Source organism: Atractosteus spatula, chromosome 4 (assembly GCF_055471065.1).
Source record: "Atractosteus spatula isolate fAtrSpa1 chromosome 4, fAtrSpa1.hap1, whole genome shotgun sequence".
Classification (NCBI taxonomy): Eukaryota; Metazoa; Chordata; class Actinopteri; order Semionotiformes; family Lepisosteidae; genus Atractosteus; species Atractosteus spatula.
Window position 1 is genome coordinate 35,534,932 of NC_142709.1, and position 24,985 is coordinate 35,559,916.

Consider the following 24,985-nt stretch of genomic DNA (forward strand, 5'->3'; position numbering starts at 1 on the left):
TAACATTACAGCCTAGACTTGATGCAAGTATGTGAGACCAAGGCTTGAGACCTTGAGATTTGGTTCCAATGTGTAAGACTTGAGAGCTATGCGATTAAGTACCATTTTGGCTGCTGGCTGGCAAATGATCTTGCAATCAAATGATCTTGCAGTGTATGATCTTCAAAACAGTATTTCAGTATGGACTCCGTGTACATTTTGTCAATGTTTTTGCATTTGTTTGCCAGGCAGCACAGAGTTTTGACCAGCCAACTCGCCTGTTCTGTATACAGCTGTGGTAAACCCTGAATAATTTTCTCAACATAAGTGAGATGGATACAGAACCTGAAGAACCTGAATTGCTGCCCCTTCTCTTCCCATTATTCTGTTTCCCCGCAGATACCATACTTACACAATCTAGTGTATGCTGGTTAAGTCATAAAGGGGGTGATATCTGTCATCATATATGGAATATTTTTAATTTTGATTAGTATATTTTTGTGATTTAAAAGGACATTTTATGCATGCTGATGTCTTATTCACACAAATGTTTATGTGACCTGCTCTCCTTAAACTAGACATCACTAGTTTAAAGATTCTATAGAATATCCAGTAAATTCTTTAGTTACAGCTTTATGTCAGTTGCAACAAAACAAATGTGAGAGTCCAAAACTTTATGAGGGTTCATGTCTGCTAGTACAGTGGTTCTAAGCCAGGGATCCAGAGTCTCAGAGCCAGGGACTCGGAGACTGCCCAGGGGGTTCCTTCAACAAAGAATACCCCTGTTGATGAGTGGTCAGGGTCTTGGCTCTCACTTGGAAGGTTGTGGGTTCAGGTCTCAGGTGGGACACTGTTGTGCTCATGAGCAAGGTGCTTTACTCAGATAGCTCCAGTAAAATGCCCAGTTACATAAATGGGTAGAAATGTAAATAGCTTTACTGTGTAAACCAGCACTCCAAAAATCTGCCTAGTCTGCACTTATAGCTACTTTGTTACATTAGCATTATGTGTACTGAAAACTTTCAGTTTGTTTTTAGGCCTAAATTAGTTAGACTAGTAGATGTGAAGGCTACCAAACCATAGCAAAGTTAAGATGTAGAGAATGACTGCAATATATAGGATGAAGTAGTTCAAGCAGGTTAGCATGTGTAGGCTCCAAAGGAACAAGTAAAGGTTTATTCCATGCCAAAAAGAGAAGAAACGTTCTTCACACAGGCTAGACCCCAGGTGAAGAAACACTACACTTAAAAAACTATTAGTGCTTGGTTTTCACTTTCTAAACACACCTATCTGAATAATACTGCTGTTTTTTGTCTCTGGCGAGATCTGTGATATTGTTTTTCTCTGTTGTGTGCTGTTAGAGCTCAGGCTCTTTCACAGGTACACTCAGCCCTCAAGGTATTGTGGTTCCTGCTTCAGCCCTACAGCAAGGAAATGTCACTGTAACTGCAGTCAATCCTACACAAGTTGTAGCAGGTATGTTTTTGTTTTCCAAAACTTTTTGCAAGTTGTGTAAAAATGATTATTAGTTCAAATTGTTTTATTTGAGCAGTCTAAACTAGACTACCCTAACCAGGGTAGGGTTAGAATTAGTTACCAAGCACTCTCTCAGCCATCCAGCAAACAGTGACCCCCATGACTTGCTGGGCTCTTGTAGACTTTGCAGTTTTGTCAGGGAGAAATGCTCAGCACTTCCAGTGCGAGCTGACTCTAGGCATGGTGGAACTTGGTGTATGTGTATTAATAGGTAGGCGAGTCAGAGGAAAATGTCCAAGTGTCTCATTCTCTCCAGAGAAAAAAAATGTGAGCAGTATTAGAAAATTGTTATAAAAGGCTCCAAATTCCAAATGATAGTCCCTTTCATTGTCATTATTTTTTTACCTTTTCTCATTTTCTTTGTATAGGTTTTTTTTTGCTTCAAGAAACACAAATTCTCTTCACTTCCATTATTTAAAAAATGAAAAAACTACTGAAGTATTGTAATAATGTCTTGTTTATCTTGGCTCATCATGTTATCTCTGGCTCCAAAACAACTTTTTGACACTCAGTAATTTGATCTGAATTTCAAACTAAATAAAAAAGCCTCTGAATCATCCTTTACATAATAATTGCGTTGATAGGATATTGATTCATTTTTAAATAATACTGAGCAAAATTGTCTTTTAAAGTCTGCTTTGGAGTGCTTTGTTTATTTAACTTGTAGACAGTAAAGTTGCATGCATTTTCCACCTGTGTTGTAGTCACTACTTAACAGTTCAGGAACAAATAATTAAATGCTTGTTTTAAGTTACACATATATTTCCACGAATATACTTGTTGTTTCAAAGTCTATGATGCCATCTTAAATTATTTGTATTGAACAGGAGGCACTGTATACCAGCCTGTCACTGTCGTCACTCCACAAGGCCAGGTGGTAACACAGGCTCTGTCACCAGGGACAATACGCATCCAGAATGCACAGGTGATTCCCTCCAGGATACTGAATGAAAATAAAATGTTTTCCTTCTTGAGCTATTAGGAAACAAAATTGAGGAGTGAATCCTAAAGATATTTGTGATGTTTTCCATTATAAAACATGTTCCACTCCCATTACTAACGCAATCTATGTGTAGACCATGGCCGACTGTACACTACAATTGAAAGTATTACTGTAAGTCATAGTTCATCTCTTTCATAATACACTTAAAGGTATTTTCATTCATCTACAGTATTTTATAACCACTTCTTCTGCTTCAGGGGAACTGGAGCCTATCCCAGCAAGCAATTGGTCACAAAGCAGGGTACACTCTGGATGGGACGCCAGTCTTTCACAGGGCACACACAGATACACACATACTCACACCTGGGACAAAATTTCCCAGAAGCCATTTAACTTGCCAGTATATTTTGGACAATAGAAGGGAACCGGAGGAAACCCACTTGGAACAATGGAGAACATACATATGCCACGCAGAAACCACCCCATTCCAGAATTGAACCCAGGGCCCTGCATTCATGTATTCTAAATTTGTTCTAGGATTTTTTTTAAATGTTACAATAATTGTCTTTTTTGCACAATATTAAGTCATTCTTATAAAAGTGAGGATAATTAAATTGTGGTTAATTTTATCTAAATCTAATCTAATGCTCGTAAGATGTAAAAGAACTAAGTGTATCTTCACTATTTGTATCTAAAATTGCCAACACCTCATCTGTTCATGAATAGTTCGTTTTATTTTTACTTTTTCATTTCGTAGAGATATTGTCCCTCTTTTATATGAGAATGATTAAGCAGGTTAAAAGAAAATTTAGAGCATAGATAACATTGATAATACAAGTCTACATAGTTACAATGTATTAAATTTATTAGTAGTATTTTTGTGAGTTTCAGTAACGGTACAGCTCTCATTTGAACTTGAATAGTGGACTGCAGTCATCCCAGTGCACCCTTTTGAGGAATGTAAGACAGGAAAAAAGAGCAGACCATGAGGCTTGTCTTGTTCATTTTTAGTTGCAAGTAGCCTATTGATACTGTAATTTCAATCTGCTCTGATGGAGGAATTAATTGCAATTTTTACTTATTTGTTCGTGTCTATATTTACTTTCTTATTACCTTTCAACCTTAAATTACCCATTTATGATGAAATGTAGAATATGTCATTCTTTTTAGTACAAAAGGTGTATCATTACATCACTGCACATGCATCATGCAGTTTAGAACCATAAAATAGTTCTTAATGCAAGATAAGCAAAACCTCCACTGTCAGTATCAATTGAATTTGAGCTAAATGATAGTTAGAGGGTAACTTATCATCTGATGTAGTGATGAGGTGGAGAAATGTGTTTTTAGCACTTAGAAGTTGCATTTTCTTATTCAGCTTCAGCTGCAGTTAAACCAGGATCTGAGTATCTTGCACCATGAAGACGGCTCTTCAAAGAACAAGCGGGGAGTTCTTCCTAAGCACGCCACAAATGTCATGAGGTCTTGGCTCTTCCAACACATTGGGGTAAGTATCACTAAGTTAACTGGCAGAGGAAGGAGTGTAAGATAAACCCTTTTATATCTACTGTGTTACATTCTGTATATCTACGAATAACACTTTGTTTGATATCTTAGAAATTCCTCTTGAATTTGTAGTAACAGACAAATAAGTTGTAGAACCCGAGATGAAGCTTGAACAACTGAGTTAATTGCACGCAAGGAACAATAAGACGAAAGTATTGTTTGAAATATAGGTACAAAACTTCCAGTTTATATAGCAAATGTCACCCGCTTCTGACACAAATTGTTACCCTAGTAATGGGAGGGCCCCCTATGTTTGGACATTCCTAAGACCTTGAACACTTTTAATGGTCGGTTTTATCTTTCCTTAGTTGGGGGGGGGGTCTTTATCTTGCACTTGGAATTTCATATCAATTAACTCCCATCCCGCCATAACTCAAAAGGTGCCTAAGCCTGGAACATCCTGTTAACTCCCATCTTTGCCATAACTCAGAGGCACCTAAACATGGAATGTCTTTGTGCAGAAAGAAATTAGTTAACCCCTTTTTCACATCTTATATCTTTCTTCATATCTAAGCAGCTGTTTTCAATGCACAGAAATTTACAAAATATGCAAACAGTAAAAGTAAACATTATAACTCATAACAGACATCTGCACATGCATATTAATTTCACGCCACTCCTACAGGAATCCACACTACATAGAACCTTATAAATAACCTCCAAGTACAACTAAGCTGCTAAAATGGTAATTTTACACATTACACCTTCAATTTTGCACATAATCCACCCAATAGCACTTGCCCATAAACCCTTACTCGTAGCCAAGTCATTTATTGACTAGTTTGTTTGGTATGGTATAAAGTAATTCAGCAACCAAATAGGCCACACTATTCTGATATAGTTTGGGGTCATCATTATCGTTAATCAGAGAAAGTATAATGGAATCATCTGAAAAGTTAATTATGAATTTGGTTTGGACCACTGGCAACACAATCATTCATATAAAGAAAGAAGAGCAGTACTGAACTCACAAATCCCTGGTGCACTCCATGGTTAGTTATAACATTAGAAGAAAGTATGTTATTTAATTTAATCTCTTGCAATCTTCTGTAGGGAATGAATTCTATCTATATATATGTATTGATCTGTAATTGGATCGTCTTTGTTAATAAAATATTTGGTCAGATTGTATTAATAACTGATGAAAAGTCAAGAAAAAGTACTATAGCATATGTTTTGCATTTGTCCAACTGATTTTAACATATGTATTGCAAGAGTTCATAACTTGATCTCTAACAGTGATAACCCTGTCTGAACTGTTAAGTGAAATAGACTTTAGTATGTCAAAATGGTTATAAAAGGTGCCTGCTTTATCATACCTGGTAAAAAACATATTCACTTAATTTGGAAAACTGAAGTTCATTATTAGTCAATTTGTTTTCTGAGCAAGGACTTTCCTGTCATTCTCTTCCTGATGTCACAGAGTCTTCTAGGGTTAGTAGCTTTAAATACATCCTTGAAATGCTAATCTGCATGTTTTGCCTCCGTTAGTTTCGGTTTCATTTTTTCAGTATGTTTCAGTTAATCAAAATCCTTATTCTTTAAAGTGATCATCCTCAGTTTCATGGTGTGTTTAATGTATTTTGTTACATATTTCTTATTATTTGAATATACTTAGTCTTCTTTGTTGAACACAAAAAGTGATGTATTCTGTAGTCACTGTTATGTCATCTAAGGTGCCTTGGTGAAACACTTCCCACTCTATATACTCAAAACATCCTTCAAGTTCTTTGTTAGTCTGTTTTGTCCTGACAGTCTTCTCGTTTGGTTTACTGCTCTTAGGTTTAGACTTGTATGTGTGAATTATACTGTAGGATTGGATTTAGAAATTGGTGATCTGGTTTTAGGCTTATATGTCCCTTCAAAATTCACAAAGCACTTGTCCAGAATGTTGTCTTTTCTGATCTGACCCTTTTTGATAGAAACCTGGCATTGATTTCTAATTTACATTGCTTAAAAATTCACGAGCGCTATATCTGGGGCTTCCAGTTATTCTTGTTGAAGTTTGTGAGCACAGTAATGGCAACCACTTGTGCTGCTTTGCTACTCAGAGAGACATATATCAGAAGTAGCAACATGCAACTAAACTCCCTGAGCAAATAAGAAAAGGTCTTAATGTTATACAAAGAATTTCAGCGTCACTGTTGGATATTCTATACTTTTTGCCCATACAGTTGTTCACACACAACTCCCTTCTCCTCAACCTTTACCAGAGTTATCATTTCTATTCGGGAATCTAAATAAGTTAACAGCTACAACCACATAAATGCTGACAAGCAAAATCAGAATTAAATGGTGAAGAATAAAAAACTCTGACTAAAAACTGAGTTACTAACACAAATGCTAAATTAAGAATAAATAATCCTTATACCTTTATATAGCGCTTTTCTGCACACTCAACTCAAAACACTTTACAAGTAATGGGAGCTCCCTTCCACCACCATCAATGTGTAGCACCATACATTTGCTGTTAGTGGGGAGGAGAACTGAGTAATGAAGCCAGTTCATAAATGGGGATTATTAGGAGGCCATGATTTATAATGGCCAGGGGGAAAGATGGCCAGGACACTGAGGTGCAGTACATTTTTAATTCACAAAATTGTACCTTTTTAACATTTGCATAAGGGAACAGAATAGTAAATTGATTCATTATTTACCTTGATATATTTGTAATGATATGAGCCCATATTCTTTGATGAAAAATAATGTTGTATAAAAGGTGAACTTTGATTGCAGGGTAATTTAAAGTAAGTAAGTTATTACAATTGTGGCTTCTTTGTTTTGTGAGCTCTCCCAAGTATGTCAGATTTCAACTGCATAGTACCCCAGCTGATGTTGTTAAATATTAACTTCAATTTGTGCTTAATACTTATTTAGCATTATGTATCAGTTTTAGGATGTACATTTATGGTTTTGGAAAATGTTGTTGAAAAGGTTGTACATCTTAATGTGGTGTACATGAGCTTATCTTGCTAATGCTGAAGGGAAACTGGAGACAGAAAAGTTGACTTTGAAGGTGTGAAGTGTCTTTTTTAGTATTTTAAATAGTTTTAAGCAGCAAAATTATACTGTAAGTAGAAAACCTCCGAAACCTAAGTATAAAAACACATATTAAATAGCCTGAATAAAAAAATATGCTAAATTGTTATTACACTGACCAGGCAAAAAATAAGCATTTGTTATTTAGGCTTTGCTACACAGGAGCAGCCATGTATAGTTGAATATTCGTTATCATCACCAAGACAGGCACTCTATATATGGTTTTCTTGTATCATACTATACTCTGTACCATATAGGAACTCGTAGTATCTGTAATAAAAACAAAAAGAAGAAAATTAAAATGGCAGTTTTTTATATCAAGTTACAATTAAACAAATTACACGTGTAGAAATGTGTTCATTATTTTTTCAATATGGTGGTTTTAAATGATCTGTCATTCAGGCTGCCTAGGTGCATACAAATGCATGTGGGTTATAATAGGGGTTCTCTGTGGGTCTCCTTGCTCCTGAAAAATGTGCCGAGTGTAAAATTGCAATGGTTCTTCAAATATTTGTTGCTGGCACCTCCAGTGTGCCCAGACACACCAGACCTTTTCCTTCTTTTTCTCATCAGGTTTTGGAATGACCAACACAAATTTGACCTCAAACAGAAGTAGCTCTTGTATGTTGATGTATGTGTTGAATGTATCAATCTACTGTGGTTATTTTATATTAGGAGTTCATTGGTTATTAAATAATTGTTTTGTTTATACAGTGCCTTGCAGAGGTATTCAGACCCTTTCATAGTTTCCATGTTTTGTTGCTTTAAAGCTTACAGTCATGGCACTTTGAAATAGCAATTAATATTTGTTATATACACATCATGTTTATACACTCAAAGCAAAATAAAACTAAATAACTTATGTGGAAGTAGAAAAGTCATGATTACAGAGGTGTTAAAACCCTTTGCTGTGGAAATCTTGAATTAGATGAGATGTACAAAAGAGTTACCTCTTGTCTGTGTGTAATAATAGTGGTTCACGTGATTTAAGAATAAATGCACTTATTTCTGTAAGATCTTTCAGTTACTGTATTTTAAGTAAAGATTCAATCATGAAAGTCAAGATTGTATGCAAATTGCATGTTCCACTGAATCTCTAAGTGAAAGAAGTTAACCTCTGCAGGGTACAAACTAAAACATTATATATTTCTGCACATTTTAATGCACCATTACTGTTTATTAGTTTGAATTAAACAGATTGCAAAAAAATTAAACAGTGAATGTGGCATGTGAAATAATTTGGGCCCCCTTCTAGTTGATTCATTAAAGTCATTAGGCCTTAAATTAAGCCAGTTGAAGACAATTCCAGAGTTGAATAAATACTCTGACCCTCCTAACCTCTCAGAAGTCATGCCTACTCCTAAAAACCATGGGCTCCTTCAAGCAGCTGATTGAGGACTTGAAAATAAAGTCCTTTGACTATTGCAAAGCAAGGAAAGGCTATAAAAATATCTCTAAATGCATCCAGTTCAGAATTTCCACTGTCAGAAACATAATTAAGAAATGGAAGTTAAGGGGAACTGTTGAAGCCAAGGCAGGATCTGGAAGACCCAAAAAACAATATGATAGAACTGCTCGTAAACAGATATGCGTTACAAAGTACTAACTGAGTGCCCAAACCTTTGCACGTGCCATATTCACTGTTTTCTTTATTTTCAATTGTTAAATTCAGCAAATAAATAGTAATTGGGCATTAAAATGTGCAGAAATATGCCATATTTAAGTTTGTACCGTGGTTAACCTTTTTACTTAGAGATTCAGTGGAAAATGGAATTTAACCAGGGGTGCCCAAACATTTGCATGCAGTTATGTATCAGGCTCCCCTCTGAGCAGCTGAGCAAGACAGAAACTGGTAAGGGTTGCAACCATGACACCAACAGCAACTTCGTCATCAAGAGTTTCAGATTTCAAGGGCTGAGCTGGGAGAAAATGTCCATGGGTCAACAATATCCCATAACTTCACTTTTTTTGGTCAGAAATACAAAATTAAAAATATGGTCTAAATGCAATGCATTACATCTGACACAAACCCAATATAGTACATAATTCGATCAACACCACCCATGAAGCATGGTGGTATCAACATTGTTATAGTTTTGCTTCTCATCAGCAGGGACTGGTAAACTTGTCAAGACTGGTGGGCACTCCACAAATGAGGCAAAGTATTGGCAAATCTTAGGGGAAACCTTGATTCAGGCCTAAACAAAGGAAATGATGATGACAGGACAATGATGCAGAGCCGAGCCTAAGGACAAACTTACATTGGATTTGATTGAGAGTAATAAAATGAATGTGCTTGAGTAGCCCAATTCTGACTTGTATCCTACTGAGAATCTGTGGAAAGACGTGAAAGGTGTTGTCCATGAGTAGTCTCAAAGCAACCTGAGAGAGAATGAGCAAGTTTGCCAACAAGAAAGCACAATGGCTTTGTTGAAATTTTTGCATAAAGTTGGTAGAGACTTTGTGGTATAAGACCCAAAAAGATTTGCAGCTATAATTGCCACTTAAAGTGCTTCCACAAAATATTGCGGTACATTTCAGTACATTATTGAATACAATTAAGTGAAATGTGGTTTCTCTGTTTAATTTTTGCTGGCCATTTTCAGTAACTTATTTTTAGTCTTCAGTTTGAGCATTCAGCACACACAAAACTGGCATTGCTTATAAACAATGCACTTTGCTACTTTTGAAAAAGCAGATATTTTCATTTCAACTTTATGCTATTGACCCACTCTTTAACAAATACAAACAGTTGAAATAAACAACATCTCAGTTGGTTTGTTGTCTCTTACTGATGGATAGGGTAAGTGCAATGTGTTTATCAGTAATAAAAAATTACAGGGTATGGTACAGTATCAAAACCTTTCTGACTGCACACTTTGACCTCCCCATTTCTCCCCATGCGCCACTTGTAGGTTCTTTATAGAGACATTATAATGTGTAGTAAAAGTTGGCTTTTTAATAATCAGCACCTCTTTTTTCTTGGATGGGTTTGTTAAGACACATTTTCTGGTTTCCTTGTCAAAGCCTCTATTCAACAAAACTTACTTTTACAACAAATCAAAAATAACTTGACCAGGGGGATTTATGGCCATAAACACAGACATATCCAGTTGAGTAATGAAATAGAATATTTCTATAGGGACAGGACACAGGTTGTTAATGCAGTGTTCTTTATAAGTTAGCCCAATTTCGTAAAAATTGTTCAGAAAGTGATGATGAATATGAAAAGTTAAGATAGTATGTTAAATTGCTCATTGTTAAAAGAAACATTGAAAGACACATCAGGTCCCTCATATGACTAGCAAATGGTATAAGTAATCAAAGGTCATCTTATGCTTGGTTTGCTAATCATCAGAATGCCTTAGAAAAACTGCCAGTTCACAGAAGCACTTTGTTTACTGTCTGACAAGGCCAATAAAGTCACATTTCAAAAGAATCAGAGGGTATATTGACTATAAAAAATGATTACCCTACAGCACTTAGAATATAACACTTTAATTGACATAACTTGCAAATAACACATTAAATGACTTCCACAAAAAGTTATAAAGCATTATAAATATAATTAACTGTTGCTTGCTTTCCGTACACAGCTGACAGTGATGGATGCTACTTTTTAAAACTAAGCTGTTTTATTGTTAACAAAATTTTAACATTGCAGTTACACAACAGTTTAGAGGTTTATATTCCATTTTAGATTTGTTTATTTTTCATCAGTTTTGTTAATCTTGAAAAGCTTTTGTGGTGGTGCTTAAATGTAAGCTTTTTAACTTTGGTAAATTTTTGACTGATATTCTGTCTGGGGTCAGAGCATCTATCTGCTTAGTCCTGCCTCTTGCCCTGGGCTAATGGGAGACTGTCACCTTCCAGGTGCTGTGACTTTCAGCTGAAAACACAACTTTCTGATAATGAAACGATGTATTTTGAACAAGGTTCGCTATTTAAATAGTAAATAGCTTTTTGTAAATTGTGCATAAAAACACAAAAATTAAAAAATAATGTGTTACTAACTTCCATAAAATTAACATTTCTTTGTTATCTTCTCTCATTAATGTACAGGAGGTTGGTAGCTTTATGAAAAGAGCATGCAATAACGTGCAACTTAATTTAGTTTTAATTTACTGTAGTTTGGTTTAATATACTTAGCTCAGAAAAACACAATAGGAAAACAATGGAGATATATTTTAAACATTTATAGGTCATGTAGGTTAATTTGGCCCTCTGCACTGCTGCTGCACAGCTTTTGGCTCTTGGGTTTAACTGTTGACTGGGAAACCTTCTCTGTGGAGTCTGCATGATCTCCCAAATTCAGAGATCTTTTGGCTTGATTGGTGTCTCCTAACTCATTGTTTTATTGCGCACATGCAGTCCATCCAGTGATGGACTTCCTCATGAGAGTGTAGTCCCTATTTGTGCCCTACGCTTCCAGGGTTGGCTCTGGGTTTCCATGCCTTTTACAGGGTGTAAAGGGATTTCTGATAAACAAGGATACTACAGGTTTCCTATTACTTCACAAATCAGCTCTTCTAGCAATATGGGCTTCTGAAAAGTCTTATTGTGATGGCTAGTATATGTGTTAGAAAAGGAGCAAAAAATAACAACAGAAGAACGTATGTTACAAAGAAGAGGAGGCCATTCAGCCTGTCTGGCATGTTTGTTATTTTGTAGATTATTATTTGGTAGAAGTCCACTGCGTTGTAATTTTCAGTGCTTTTAAGGATTTTGAATACTTGTATCTCATAGTCTTCTCTGTTCAGTACTGAAAAGGTTCAGTTCAGTCTGTCAGTCTAGGATAAGGGGAACTGCAACACTATTTTAAAATTTTCGGGATATAAGGAATTAGCATTGATGAGTGCATTTCAATTCACAATAAAAGTAAAAAGTACACAGTAATTTGTTAAACCTCCAGTTTGCATTATAAAATAGACAACATTTACACATTACACAGTTCCATATTCCCGTCTTTTTCTGTGATTCAGAATGGGGCAAAAAATGACCAGGGACGTTACGCAACCCTATTACATTGTAAACGTGCAGGCTTGTGAATACATCTCTTTAAATCCAATAGAAGTATTGCTCACGACATTGAGACGGTTATGCCGACAACTACTAATTGCTGCAGATCCTGTACTTTTACAGTACATACAGTACATTGTGTTATGTTAGTCATTACATAAACTAGTGAGCAGGAAGGGCTGCTTCACATTGTAATATGAGCAGCAGTTAGCGACAACAATGGTGACCATACAGTACTTTCACAATGTTAATGATTTTGTGCTTAATTCAAAATATATAAAGATTTTCTATGCCATGAATGAACTTATTTTGTTACCGAGATTTAATATACTGTCTGAGAATTGGGACTCCAGTTCCCCTCCCTTTAAGCCCCTGAATGTATTTGGTTGCTCTTCTCTTGACTGATTCCAGAGCAGCAATATCTTTTGTGAGTCCAAATTTTTTGATCACATAGCCTAAAAATGTCTTTGCCTTTTTTATTGCTATCCCACATTGTGTGGAAGAAGCACTGTGTCAGCATAGACACCCTGGTGTAATCACTTTAGTAATTCTTTGTTCATAAGATGCTCTAAAATGTATCTGATGTGTACCATCCTATGTTCTGATTCTGTCATATTTTTCCTAGAATGCATAGTGGCAGGAGTGACCAATCTGAGTAATACAGTGCTTGCATTTAGCTGATACTGCTCTGTACTTGTTGAATTCTGGTACTATTTAATGGTTTACAGAACTAAATAAAATCTCTAGTAACTCGGATGTGTACAATGTCATTATTTAATTATAATTGTTTTAACAGATACCCCAGAATTCAGGCTGTGATTTGTCCAAATGATATAGATATTTTTACATATTTAATTATGTATGATACAAACTACTAGTAATATTGATATACTTTTTATTATAATACTTTAACACCTTGAAGTGAGATAAAAAAATATTAGGCTTGTTTCAAGTCCAGTTAATTTGATTTTCCCCAAGATAAATGTTGAGCCCTTTTCTGAGTACAAGGATCAGTTTTTTCATAATTCATAAGGATAAGCCTATCACAAAGTTAGAAAAATGCCTAACTTTAAAACTAATAACGTTTTTGTTTCAATGATTCCATCAAATATTTGATCAAGTTGTCAATGTTGGTTTTAGATTGGGCGAAGGGGGTACTAGCCCTTTTTTTTCCTATTCAAGCATTGGGCTAATAGTAGGACTATACAAGGACACTTGGCCACTAAAGGCATTTTAGCTCAATGTAGGTAAAGCTAGTCTATCTGAAAATTGAGCTATATTATTATCAGGTTTTGTCTAGAATTCTCAGTTCAGCAGGATACAATTGGCCAGGCCCTGTCAGAGTTGGGTGGGTTTTGAGTGTGCCAGTGTATTCTTAGCTTGCCTCACAAATGTGACTGCAAGCAGCACTGTGGTGTATTGTCAACAAGAGTCCCTGTTGCTGCTAACTGTCTTGTAAGAATCTGCAGATATTGAAAGCAGCTGCGTTTGGAGCTGTGCATTCTCAGTCCTTGTTCTTGCTTGTGTTGGTCAAAGTGACGTAGCCTTGAGCCATTTGAGAGTGCAGTAATGGAAAAAGTTTGATGCCAATTTAAAATATCTAAGCAGACAGTGATATAGATGCAGTCAAAAGAAAAATGTTTTTTGGTTCCTCAGCACCCATATCCAACAGAGGATGAGAAGAAACAGATTGCCTCACAGACAAATCTAACACTTCTTCAAGTAAATAACTGGTAAGACAGAACTATTCCATGACCTGATTTAATTCGGTAAGCAGTGTGTCTGCTGGGCAACTGAAAGGAAGTTGTACTTCATTTTATGTTATTTAAAATAAAATACATATGCAGTTTTTATTATCAATGTTATGTTAGTGGGTTTCCAATGGTGTGTTTTTTCTATAAATCAACTATAAAGTAAAGAGCATTAAGTGGATGCTTCATTAATATATTTAAATTTCCAACTTTTTACTCTTTGATAAAAGTCAGTGCAAAGTTGCTTATTTTTTGTTTATGAAATAAGAAAAAGTTGGAAAAAAATCACTACAAAGAGTTTAGGGAACTCATTTTGCTAAAGTTAGCTCCTCAATTAGAAATTAAATTAATTAAAAATCAATTAAAAATCTGTATCAGGCTTATTTAAAAATGTGGTCAAAACTTTCTAGATTCCTCCATCTGTTTTCTGGCTTAATTAAGTAATGTGTTAGACCTCAGCAAAAATGCAGATGCTTCTCTATAGTGCAATTTATAGTAATTGTAAAATGTATTTTTTACAAGTGTAGTAACTGTTGTAACAATAGTAGTATAAAGTCAAGAAATACTTCTAGATAAAATGATTATATAGACATTTGTATAATCTGTATTCCACATTTGTATCTCCTGCTAATTTTGGCTTTTTATATACAAAGTATTTTCTGCAGTTGTTTATTGTTTAGATTATCTAACTAACCTGTGACTTGCTAAGGTTCATCAATGCAAGGAGACGGATTCTTCAGCCCATGCTAGATGCCAGTTGTTCTGAGACTCCAAAGGCAAAGAAGAAAACTGCACAGAATAGGCCTCTTCAGCGGTTCTGGCCTGATTCCATAGCCTCTGGAGTTAACCAGCAACAGCCTTCAGAAATGGCAATGTCTGAAGGTATGTAATGTATACATTTTTTAACAATAAGGGACAGGTGACTATTCTGTGAATACAAGAGACCTGTTACTTTCAGATATGCACTGTTGTTTTCATGCAGTCCCTTCAGTCTCATTGCAGAAACCACAAGATGTGTACAGCACATTTTGGTTAAACCTTGGTATGTGATTATGGAATTCTGTCTTTAAAATCATGCCAGAAGCGTCCTTTTCTGTTGCTAAATTTAGGTATTCTGTATGTGACCAAAATAAACCCATTTCAGGTTTGTGAATCCGTAACCAAGAATTTAAATGTGTTACATCATTTGTTGAAATAACTTCTCATCCAGCCATTTCTTCAAAGATGCTGGTGTGTCAACTTCAAGAACATGTCTAGATAGCTTGTTCAAGTCTCCCATGACCCTTTGTGTAAAAATGTGCCTTGTATTTTAAGTTTTAAGAACATTTTTTCCAAGTTTCCATTTGTGTTCTGAAGAAGAATAGACTTTAAAATCTTTGAAGAAATTTGAATTCTTGAATCCCCCTTGTTGTCTTCTCTGTTCAAGAGTAAAAAGGTCAGTGTAGGATATGCATTTACACATTTGAATGCATCTAGTTGCAAGCAATAGATTATTTGTATCTTGCAGACCAAAAGTTGTACATAGTGATCTCAATTAGATTTTGTACAATTATAATTTACTAATTCCTTACACTTATACAGTGCTTTTCAGGACACACTGCTCAAAGAGTTTTGTAGGTAATGGGGACTCCCCTCCACCACCACCAATGTGCAGCATCCACCTGGATGATGTGACAGCAGCCATAGTGCACCAGAACGCTCACCACACACCAGCTATCAGTGGGGAGGAGAACAGAGTGATGAAGCCAATTTATAGATGGAGATTATTAGGAAGCCAACTGGAAAAGGCCAATGGAAAACTTGGCCAGGATGCCGGGGTAACAGCCCTACACTTTTTTTAGAAACGCCCTGGGATTTTTAATGACCACAGAGAGTCAGGAGACCTTGGTTTTATGTCTCATCCAAAAGACGGCACTTTTTTTATGGTATGGTGTCCCTGTCACAATACTGGGGCATTAGGCCTCACACAGACCAAAGGATGAGCACCCCCTGCTGGCCCCAGTAACATCATTTCCAGCAGCTACCTTAGTTTTTACCATCCAGGTACTGACCAGGCTCACACCTGCTTAGCTTCAGTGGATTGCCAGCTGTGAGTTGCAGGGTGATATGGCTGTTAGCGTTTATACCACAAAATTCCTATTATTAAAAGTTAAAAGTAACATTTGCACAATAAAGAGATGGATCTGATTACTGTATCAGAAGGTCCAACCCATACAGGTGTGTCTTAAAGAGGAACCAGAGATGTCAGGGTCGAGAATTTGATTATTTTATAAGGTGGGTTATTATTTTAATAAATAAGGTCAGATTTTTATTAATTCGATTTTTTTCTTCAAGTTATGGAAGACGTTTAATTGTAATGTAGTTATCAGTACATAAGTATAAAAAATATTAAATACTCTATGAATATAGTGGTTCTACCTCTACTATAATTTTAAGTTAATATTTTGCAGCTTCTGAATTATTACATACTTTGTAGAATGTTACATAGTTGGCTAGTGCAGAATTTATGATAACTGTAATATATTGATTAATTAGTTAATATATAAAGTTATATTGGCCTGATGCACTGTTTATTTGCAACATCATTTCTAAAACAACTAAAGATCAAGGATTTGTCTAGACCCTCTTTCAGACTGATACACCATTGGAGTGTTACTCAGTTCAGGCTCAGAATACCAACTCCTTTAAGTCATGTGTAAAACAGCAAATTTTGTTGCTTTTAAAAAAATCAAAACATGTCAATAGCTTCCTAAACAGCAAAAAGTTTAGTTTTAGGTTAGAAAGATGCTGGATATTTTTTAAATTCCCAGGTGTGGTTCCATTTTGGAAACAGGTTTCCTATTCTTACGCCAGTCTAAACAAAGATATTTCTTCCTTTCACTTGGCATTCTTGCCAAATGGTAAGTCTGATTTTGGATTTACGTATATTTGGTTGTCGTGACTGTAAATTATTTAGATGGGTCCATAGGGCTGTGGGATGTAGTTAGTATTATTGGTGATTTGGTTGGTTCCTTATTGAACCAGACTTCTATAGTGTCTGTCTGACTTTATTTATTATTAAGGAATGTTTGATAGAAACATGGAATGCAGGTACCACAGAGAAAAGAGGGGAATTGGTGAGATTAAGGGATATGTTTTGTTCTGATTTGGATTCAGTTTTAATAAAACTTGTTTCACAAAAGAGAAGATAAGATGTTTATGTTTAGAAGAAGTTTCATTTTAAATCAGTGATTTAATTGTAGTTAATTTTAATCGGCAATCACTTCTTAATTCTTCTGTGTATCAGGTTCCCCCATAGTAATGTAAAGGAGAAGAAACATTAGTATCAATACAAGAGACAGGAAAGGTTAGAGGTTTTAACAACTAATTAACCAGAGGGTGAACAGAGATAATTATAATTAGATTTTTATAGGAAATACCTAGTAGCTGGATATTCACAAATACATTTCAGTGTTGTAAGATGGAAAATCCAGAAGACTTGAGCATCATCATATAAGTGGAAAATTGCTAATTAAGGGAAGAAATTAAAGAACCCAGAGAGAAGTTATAGAAAGAAAATCTCCTCTCTTTCTAGGTCAGCATGATAAAGTTAATGATTAGATTACGAGTAGTGGCTGTCTATGATAAGCTTTGACATCCCCTGATGTTGATGCACTTGTTTTAAAAGGCACTATGGTGACGGTGGGAGTGAACATGGACAGCTTGCAATCGCTCTCTTCAGATGGTGCCACTATTGCAGTGCAGCAGGTGATGATGGCAGGACACAGTGAGGATGAGTCTGAGGAAAGTGGGGAGGAAGACAGCGGAGACCTTTCCACTACAAACATCACCGGGCTGGGCCTGGAAACCAGCGACTCCCTGCAGTAGGACTGTTTTACAGATACACGTGCATTGAAATCAATGATACAACAGGCAGAAGGCCTCTGGTTTGCAAAGCAAACACAATGGACTGGCATTTAGCTCCAGAAATGTTTTATAAATAGCTATTAGGTGAGTGCACTTTTTTGTATTTTAAGCTATAAATCAGAGAAAAAGTGTTAAATCCTTAAGTTTTTTAAGGAAAGAATTTTAGTAGGGATGCCAACACTTAAAATTATGCTTGTAGTTACTTCTTACACTTAGCATGCCTGTATTCCTCTAATTGTGCTTAAAGCAAACAGACATCAGGACTTTTGAAAGGGTTTTTTCACCCTATGATATCCACAATATAAAAGAAAAGGCTATTTTTATATATGAATTCTGGCAAATAATTGGTGTCTCTTTTTGTTTCGTGTTTTTTAAGGAATATTTATGTACGAAGTTAAATATAAAAAGGCATCTGTTGTTTTCAGGCTCTTGTGGAGTTTTCTTATTGAAATAAACATTAATAAGTAAACAAGTTTAACAATAAAAAGCCTTACATTTTTTAAAAGAACCAATAAGCACAGAAGCCTAGCACATAGTCAAGTTTAAACAAGATTATTTCTGTTTTTTTAGAAAATGGGCAATCATGGTTCCTATATTTCATTGCCCTCATTAGATTTCAAGGTAAAGCAAATTTTCATAAATGTAAGTGGCAGTGGAATAGTGCATAATATTTCATTTTTTATGCTTAAATATGGAGTCTTAAGTTTCATGTTCTCATGTGTATCTTACACTTTTCACTGTCTTGGTACAAAATGCTGAATTAGTTTGTGTAAAAAAATTTAAAAAGATAATGATCTACTACAATCAGTAGACCTTCACCTGTTTCTTCTGATGTATCCATGGTAAAACTTTTGTAACCAAGAAATCACAATAAAATCCTCTGTGATGAATAAAATACATTTGAAAAAATATAGAAAATATGGGCATGTATTGCATGCATTCTTTATTTTCAAAAACGAGAAGAAAATAAGGACAGCAGTCCAATGCTGAATTACATCTTGCAGTTTCCACAGGAGATGCTAATGTACAGCCATTTAAATTTGTTTGAGCAGGTGTTATGTCATGGGGAATTGGTCTCAATGTTTTCTGGAGAACACATCTTCCCAGGTTGTCACTCTGTAACTCTGTTGCAGAACTTTCTATTTTGGAATAAATGATAACCAACATCAGACTAGAAGGCTTCTTTTTTCAGTATAGACTGTTTGAGCAACATTTGGATAGCAGTTGCTCATGATAACCCAACTTTTAATTTATTTTCCACACCTAGTGCTTGATATCATGCCCTCAATAATGTAAGAGATTCAGCATACATATGTTTAATTTGTACTCCATTAGAGTTTTTTTGTATATAGGTGTCTAAACAAAACACTTAAAGGTAAATTATTTACTGGTGCAGATTGCCAAACAGTATGCATGGTCACAACTGCTATTACTATACAGTATATCTATATATTATTTATATATCAGGACAACAATGCAAAGGGAAACATTTGAACGGGATCATAACTCAAATAGGATGGGGCTTGCTGATCTAGCATTCTATATCAGATCTTTAATCTGGGGTTAATACCCTTTTAAGCTTTTGCTGGTTAAATTTCGATACAGGTGTTTAACTAAAGGTCTGCCATTTTTAAGAAAATGTACTGCCCAAACACATTTAAAAGTGTGTTATTAGCAATCAAAATGGCATCTTGGTAATGATAGTTCAGTTCAACACATAGCTGAACACAGAGATGGACAGTTAATTTTAGAAATGCTGAAGAACAGTCATCCTGTTCATGATTAACACATAATTTTGTATCTCATGAATAATAATTCACAAAGTTAATGTTGAAGTGGATGGACCAGGACCATATACAGTGTCTTTCAAAAGTATTCACACCCTAGTACAGTTTCGACATTTTGTTGCTTTAAAGCTTGCAGTGATGACTCTTAGAAGTAACCATATTTATTATATACAGCACCTACTCCACATTCAAAGCAAAAAGCAAAATGAAAGTAAATAATATTAAAAATTGAAAGTCAATATTAAAAAATTGAAAATGGTTGCATAACCATTTGTACCATCAAACCTAAATTTATTTGTACAAGTGTGAGAAATTAGTTGAGTGGCTTCTGTATATAATAGTGGATTAATACTGTATATTTCTCTGTAAGTCAGCTAGTGAAAGCAAAAATTCAATCACGATTATCAAAAACCTTTAAAAATATCTCAGGGATTAAGTTGTAAAAAGGCACAGACCTAGCAAAGGGTGTGAAAACTGAATGTTCCTTTGACTATAGTGAAATTGATGATTAGAAACGGAAAGATCTGTTATACAACCCAAACACTGCCTAGATCAGTGTCCACCTAAACTGAGCAGCAGAGCAAGGAGGAAGCTCATTAGGGGCTTCAGTGCAAACTGCACATTAATGTGATGCTAACAGCAACTTTGGAAAAAAACAAGAATGGCTTAGATGGGGAAAGTGGCCATTAGTCAAAGCTAGCCTGAATGGCAAAGCTCTTTGTTTTATGGTCAGCCAGGACAAAACTGGAACATGAAAAATGTTACGTCTTGTGAAAACACACATCATCCAGTCAACTCCATGCCTACTGTCAAGCATGGCGATGGCAGCATTAAGTTTTGGAGCTTCTCATTATTAGCATGGACTGAGAAATTGAGAGAAAATTGGAGCAGAATACTGGCAAATCTAAGAACAAAATGTACCTCAGACTTAAAATTGGGATGAAAATTCACCTTTTAGCTGGATAATAATACAAAGCATAAAACCAAAACTGCAGCTGAATGGCTTCAGAATAGGAAATGAAATGTCCTTGGCCCTGCCATGAGTCTTGACTTTAACTTTATGATGAATCTGTGGAAAGACTTGAGACCTGCTGTCCATGAGCAATTTCCAAGCAACTTGATAAAGCTTACATCTGCCAAGAAGAATAGGCAAAACGGAACCTAGCCAGTGTGCAAAGCTGGTAGAGACTTAGGCTGTAAATTTGAACATTTGGGTTTTTCATGAAATGTGATGTTTAAAAATGTATATGCATTATTTTTTAATTTCCCAAAATGGGACACCATAGAAAGGATCTAAACACTTTTGTAAGGCACTGTATATGAGTACCATTTTCCACAGGAATGATCAACACAGTCCAAAGCAGTGTTAATTTCCTACCACAAGGATTGGCTCAGGACTTCCAGTATTGGTAAAGTAGTAGCAGACTACTAACTCTGTGATTAAGTATTTAAGGTAGGTGACTAGGAAGTGAATCTTGATAAAATGTATAACCCATGTTACACTAGCAGTGTAAGCATTTCCAGCTTCAAAGTAAAGGGATTGTTTGAGGGGATGTAGGTGGTCCAGATTCATTGATCAAAGCAAATGTAATGTTTACTTTCATTTACTTTAAGTTCTGAGTAAATGATTAAGTGTCAATCTGTAGTCCAGAAAGACACCACATAAGAAGATGAAGGGCAGGACAGAAGAACAGAGGGAAGACAGACACAGGGATGGAGAACAGATCAAGACAGAGAAGACAGGAGGACACAGAGGAAAATGCATGTACTGGGCAAGAGGTCCTTGTCAAGATCACCCATAAAGACCAGATCGGAGCTAAATATATGTACCTTGATAAAAGAGCTTGCTATTCTGTATTTTTTCAACGAAGTCTGATTTCCTAAGTGAAGAATCCCTCGGGGAAAAAACAGCCTCTCCTGGTGCATTTTTTAGAATAGTGACATACGGTAGGTTCCCATTCATGTGGTTGCAGGGTTTACAGGGAGATTGTAGGTTGTGTTCCATTTAGTTCAGAAGGTAGTTTGTCCTTATTCTGGCCTTTATATGTTGTGAGTTTGAATACTTGGAAATGCTGAGGTATACCTTGTCTGTAAACTTACATAGGGTAACTGGTGTGGTGCATGTTTTATGTTGTGTGTAGTGTAGAGTGTGCATTATCACTGTTAATAAATATTTGTTTAATCCAGTGTGCCTGAATTATTATTTCAACTAAGCTGTGCCAGAGAACAAAGAACTCATATGCCCCTGACTATTCCAACCACTCGTCATAGGTTGGGGGGTTGTGATAATTTAATTTACTTATTTATTAATCCACTTGGTCAATTCCTGGTTTTTCTCCACTTTCGTAACCCCACATTTGTAACAATATCAAGTATAATTTTCAGTTGAAGATTTCAATTCTTATTCTTGGCAGTTTAAAACATTCAAAACAGTTGTTCAAATTTAGGTAGGAGTCTGGAAGCCTTGTTCCGAAAATCATCAAGATGACAAATCTGAACATCATCTCCACCAGAAATCTGGATATGCTGACCCATGATTACTGCACGGTCAGATACGTTCTGGAACTAATATATTCTTGTAACCTGTACAGGGCAGCAGCCATAATTCATATTTGTAGCCTTTCTTATGTTTTATTGTTGCTACGCCACATTAATGAGACACTAGTCAGTATTTTTATGGGTTACATCGAGGAAGAAGAAGATGCTCCTGGTAATATTGTCAGAAGAACTGTAAGAAGCACTGTGCCCTGTCACACAGTATTCAGCCGGCTTCTCTGATTGTTTTATCCTCTGGTGGTGACAGTGAGCCAGAGCCTACCTTGCAGACACAGAATGCAAGGCAGGACTACGCTGTAAACGACACTACTCCGGCACACACACACATACACAGATGGACAGTATGTCTTTGGACTGTGGAAGGAAACCTGAGCACTGGGAGAAATCCATATGGACATGAAAAGAACATGCAAACTCCACAAAGGTAGCATCCCAGGGTTGGAATTCAACCCAGAAACACAAGGTTATGGGGCAGAAACACTGTCATGTCACTGTGCTAACCTTGTGATTCAATGATTCTTGGGAAATGTGCTAGTATGCTGATAAGGCAAACCTGACAGGTGCTGACTGTTGGATCTAAAGTTAAAATTTGTGCAGTTAAGGGATAAAGGAAGACTGCATGCTTCACAAAATTGAAGGCAAAAAAAAGATGCAGATTCATCTGAATTCTGACTGAACCAAAGGAGAAAGTCATATTTTAAACTTTCTCAAAGAAATATCTACATAGGTGCAAGACATTATAAGGCAGAAGTAGATATTTTACTTGGTTATTTATGAACAATTCCTCTAGGATGGAAACCATTATATACAGCAAAGACTCATTGCTTTCATTAAAACTGAAAACGAGCTCACTACATTTGTGTTATTATTTGGGTGAAATTGTTAAATTCTGTTTTGGAAAAATTTTAGATAAAAAGAAGAAATAATAATGTCTTCACACTGTTTTTATTACAGTCACATTATCATTTATAGACTTTAATATTAAATGATACATGTTCATAATATTTTATTGTATCAAAGGTTCCTCAGTGGGATGGTATCCTATCATCTATTATTGATAGCATACAATGGTAATACAGAAATTAATATTGCAGAAGACATTTACAGAGATATTTTAATGAAAATATATGGTATAACACATCCATTAAAGTTCCATTAATAACATTAATTTAATACAGAAATATGTATATAAATACTTACAGTGTTCAACTTTAACTTTAGTATATTTTATGTTATTTTATAGTAACAGTTGCCCTGAAGATTCAACTCTTAAAGTAGCTGATTTTGCCAGCAGGTAAGCAATACAGTTCATTCCAAAATAATAGTCCCACTGAAAACAGATGTAATTAGATGTTTAGGTATGCACAGAAGGTTTGCACAATGCACACAGCCCATTGAAGGTAATAAGAGAGTGTTGCTTGCCATAATATAATTACTCATAACTGTACCACATTGCAACACAATTAGTAGAATAAGGACCTACGTATGTACATGCCCAGATAACAGAATCATTCCTTATGTTACGTGCCATGTTGGAGAAGCAATGAATCTCTCCCTGGCAGAGGGGCAGTGCTGCTGTACGGCAAAGCAGGAGTTACTCTGACTGATTGAAGTGCACCCAAACTTCATGGCACTCAGGCCTCTTGTTTTCAGTAATTTAGCATTTCCTAAAGATTGCAGAGAAAAAAACTAAAAAAAGTGTCCTAAAGTAAAAAAGAGTATTCAAAAAAGTATGCAGACCCTTCCTATAGTGTCCCATTTTGGGAAATTACAAAATAATGCATTTTTTTAAACTCTATGTTTTATTTAAAAAAATCTGAAAGTTCCAAATGAGTTTACTTGTAAGACAAGTTTAGTACATGTCAGAAAAAAACTAAAGAGAAAAATGTCCAATGCATACATATGAACTCAATGTTTGGCTAAAGCACCTTTGGCAGCAATTACAGCTGCAAGTCTTTCTGGGTCTACCAAATTTACACACTTGGTGCAATTTGTGTCCATTCACCTCGGCAGTTATGGTCAAGCTGCCTTGGGATTGCTTATGGGCAGCAGTTTTTGTGTTAAGTAAATCCATAGATTCTCAATAGATCACTCAAGGACATTCTTTTTTGCATTCTTCAGTTTTGGCCTTCAGCTTTGGACCATTATCCTGCTGAAAGTTCCTAGTTTAGGACTGAAGCAGATTTTTCTCTGTCTCAGTACTTTTCTCAATTTATTTTTCCATTCATTCAAGCTTACTGGTCTAGCAGAACTAGAGCATACTTTTGCCACCCACCAAGCTTGATAGTAGGGGTTGTGTTGACTATGCACTGTTTAGTTTCCACCAGATATAATGGTTTGCATTCAGACAAAAAAAGTACTTAAATATTTGCAGTATTACTTAGGTGCTTTGCTTCAAAACATGGGATTTGAAATGGGTTTTTTTTCTGGTTCCACACAAGCTCATTTTGCGGAGTGACTGGGATATTGTGGACAAATGGACATTTTCTCCCATCCCAGCCACTGAACTCTGTAGCACTTTCAAAGTCGCCATTGGCCTCATGGCAGGCATCTCTCTTGAGTTTCTTCCTTGCTTGCTGCTCAAGTTTAGAGAGATGGTCTGATCAGGCAGTGTCTGGGTGCCTTCTACTTCTTAATAATCGGCTTCACCATGCTCACATAGATGTGAAGAGTATAATTGTTCATACCCTTTTCCTGATCTGTACCTTTATACAGCTTTATCTCTGAATCATGTGAACCACTATTATTACACACTCAAGTAATTGTATTAATAATTGTAAATTAATTTAGGTTTGCCACAGCAAATATTTATTCAGAATAAGGTGTATATAACATTAATTTCAAAGTGAAATGAATTTAAGCTTTAAAATAAAATGTAAAAACTGTGTAAGGGTGTGAATATT

General features: G+C 35.7%; 1 protein-coding gene across 2 annotated transcripts in view; it reads left to right on the forward strand.

Annotated features, from left to right (window-relative positions):
* Nucleotides 1-18,908, forward strand: part of pknox1.1 (pbx/knotted 1 homeobox 1.1) — a 45,515-nt gene extending 26,607 nt beyond the window's left edge. For both annotated transcript variants that reach the window (XM_088912987.1, XM_088912988.1), the window contains exons 6-11: nt 1,341-1,455; nt 2,343-2,440; nt 3,837-3,965; nt 13,739-13,815; nt 14,543-14,715; nt 17,501-18,908. In XM_088912987.1, coding sequence (XP_088769113.1) covers nt 1,341-1,455; nt 2,343-2,440; nt 3,837-3,965; nt 13,739-13,815; nt 14,543-14,715; nt 17,501-17,700 — 792 coding nt within the window. In that variant the 3' untranslated portion in view covers nt 17,701-18,908. The remainder of the gene's footprint in view (nt 1-1,340; nt 1,456-2,342; nt 2,441-3,836; nt 3,966-13,738; nt 13,816-14,542; nt 14,716-17,500) is intronic.
* Nucleotides 18,909-24,985: the final 6,077 nt, after the last annotated feature.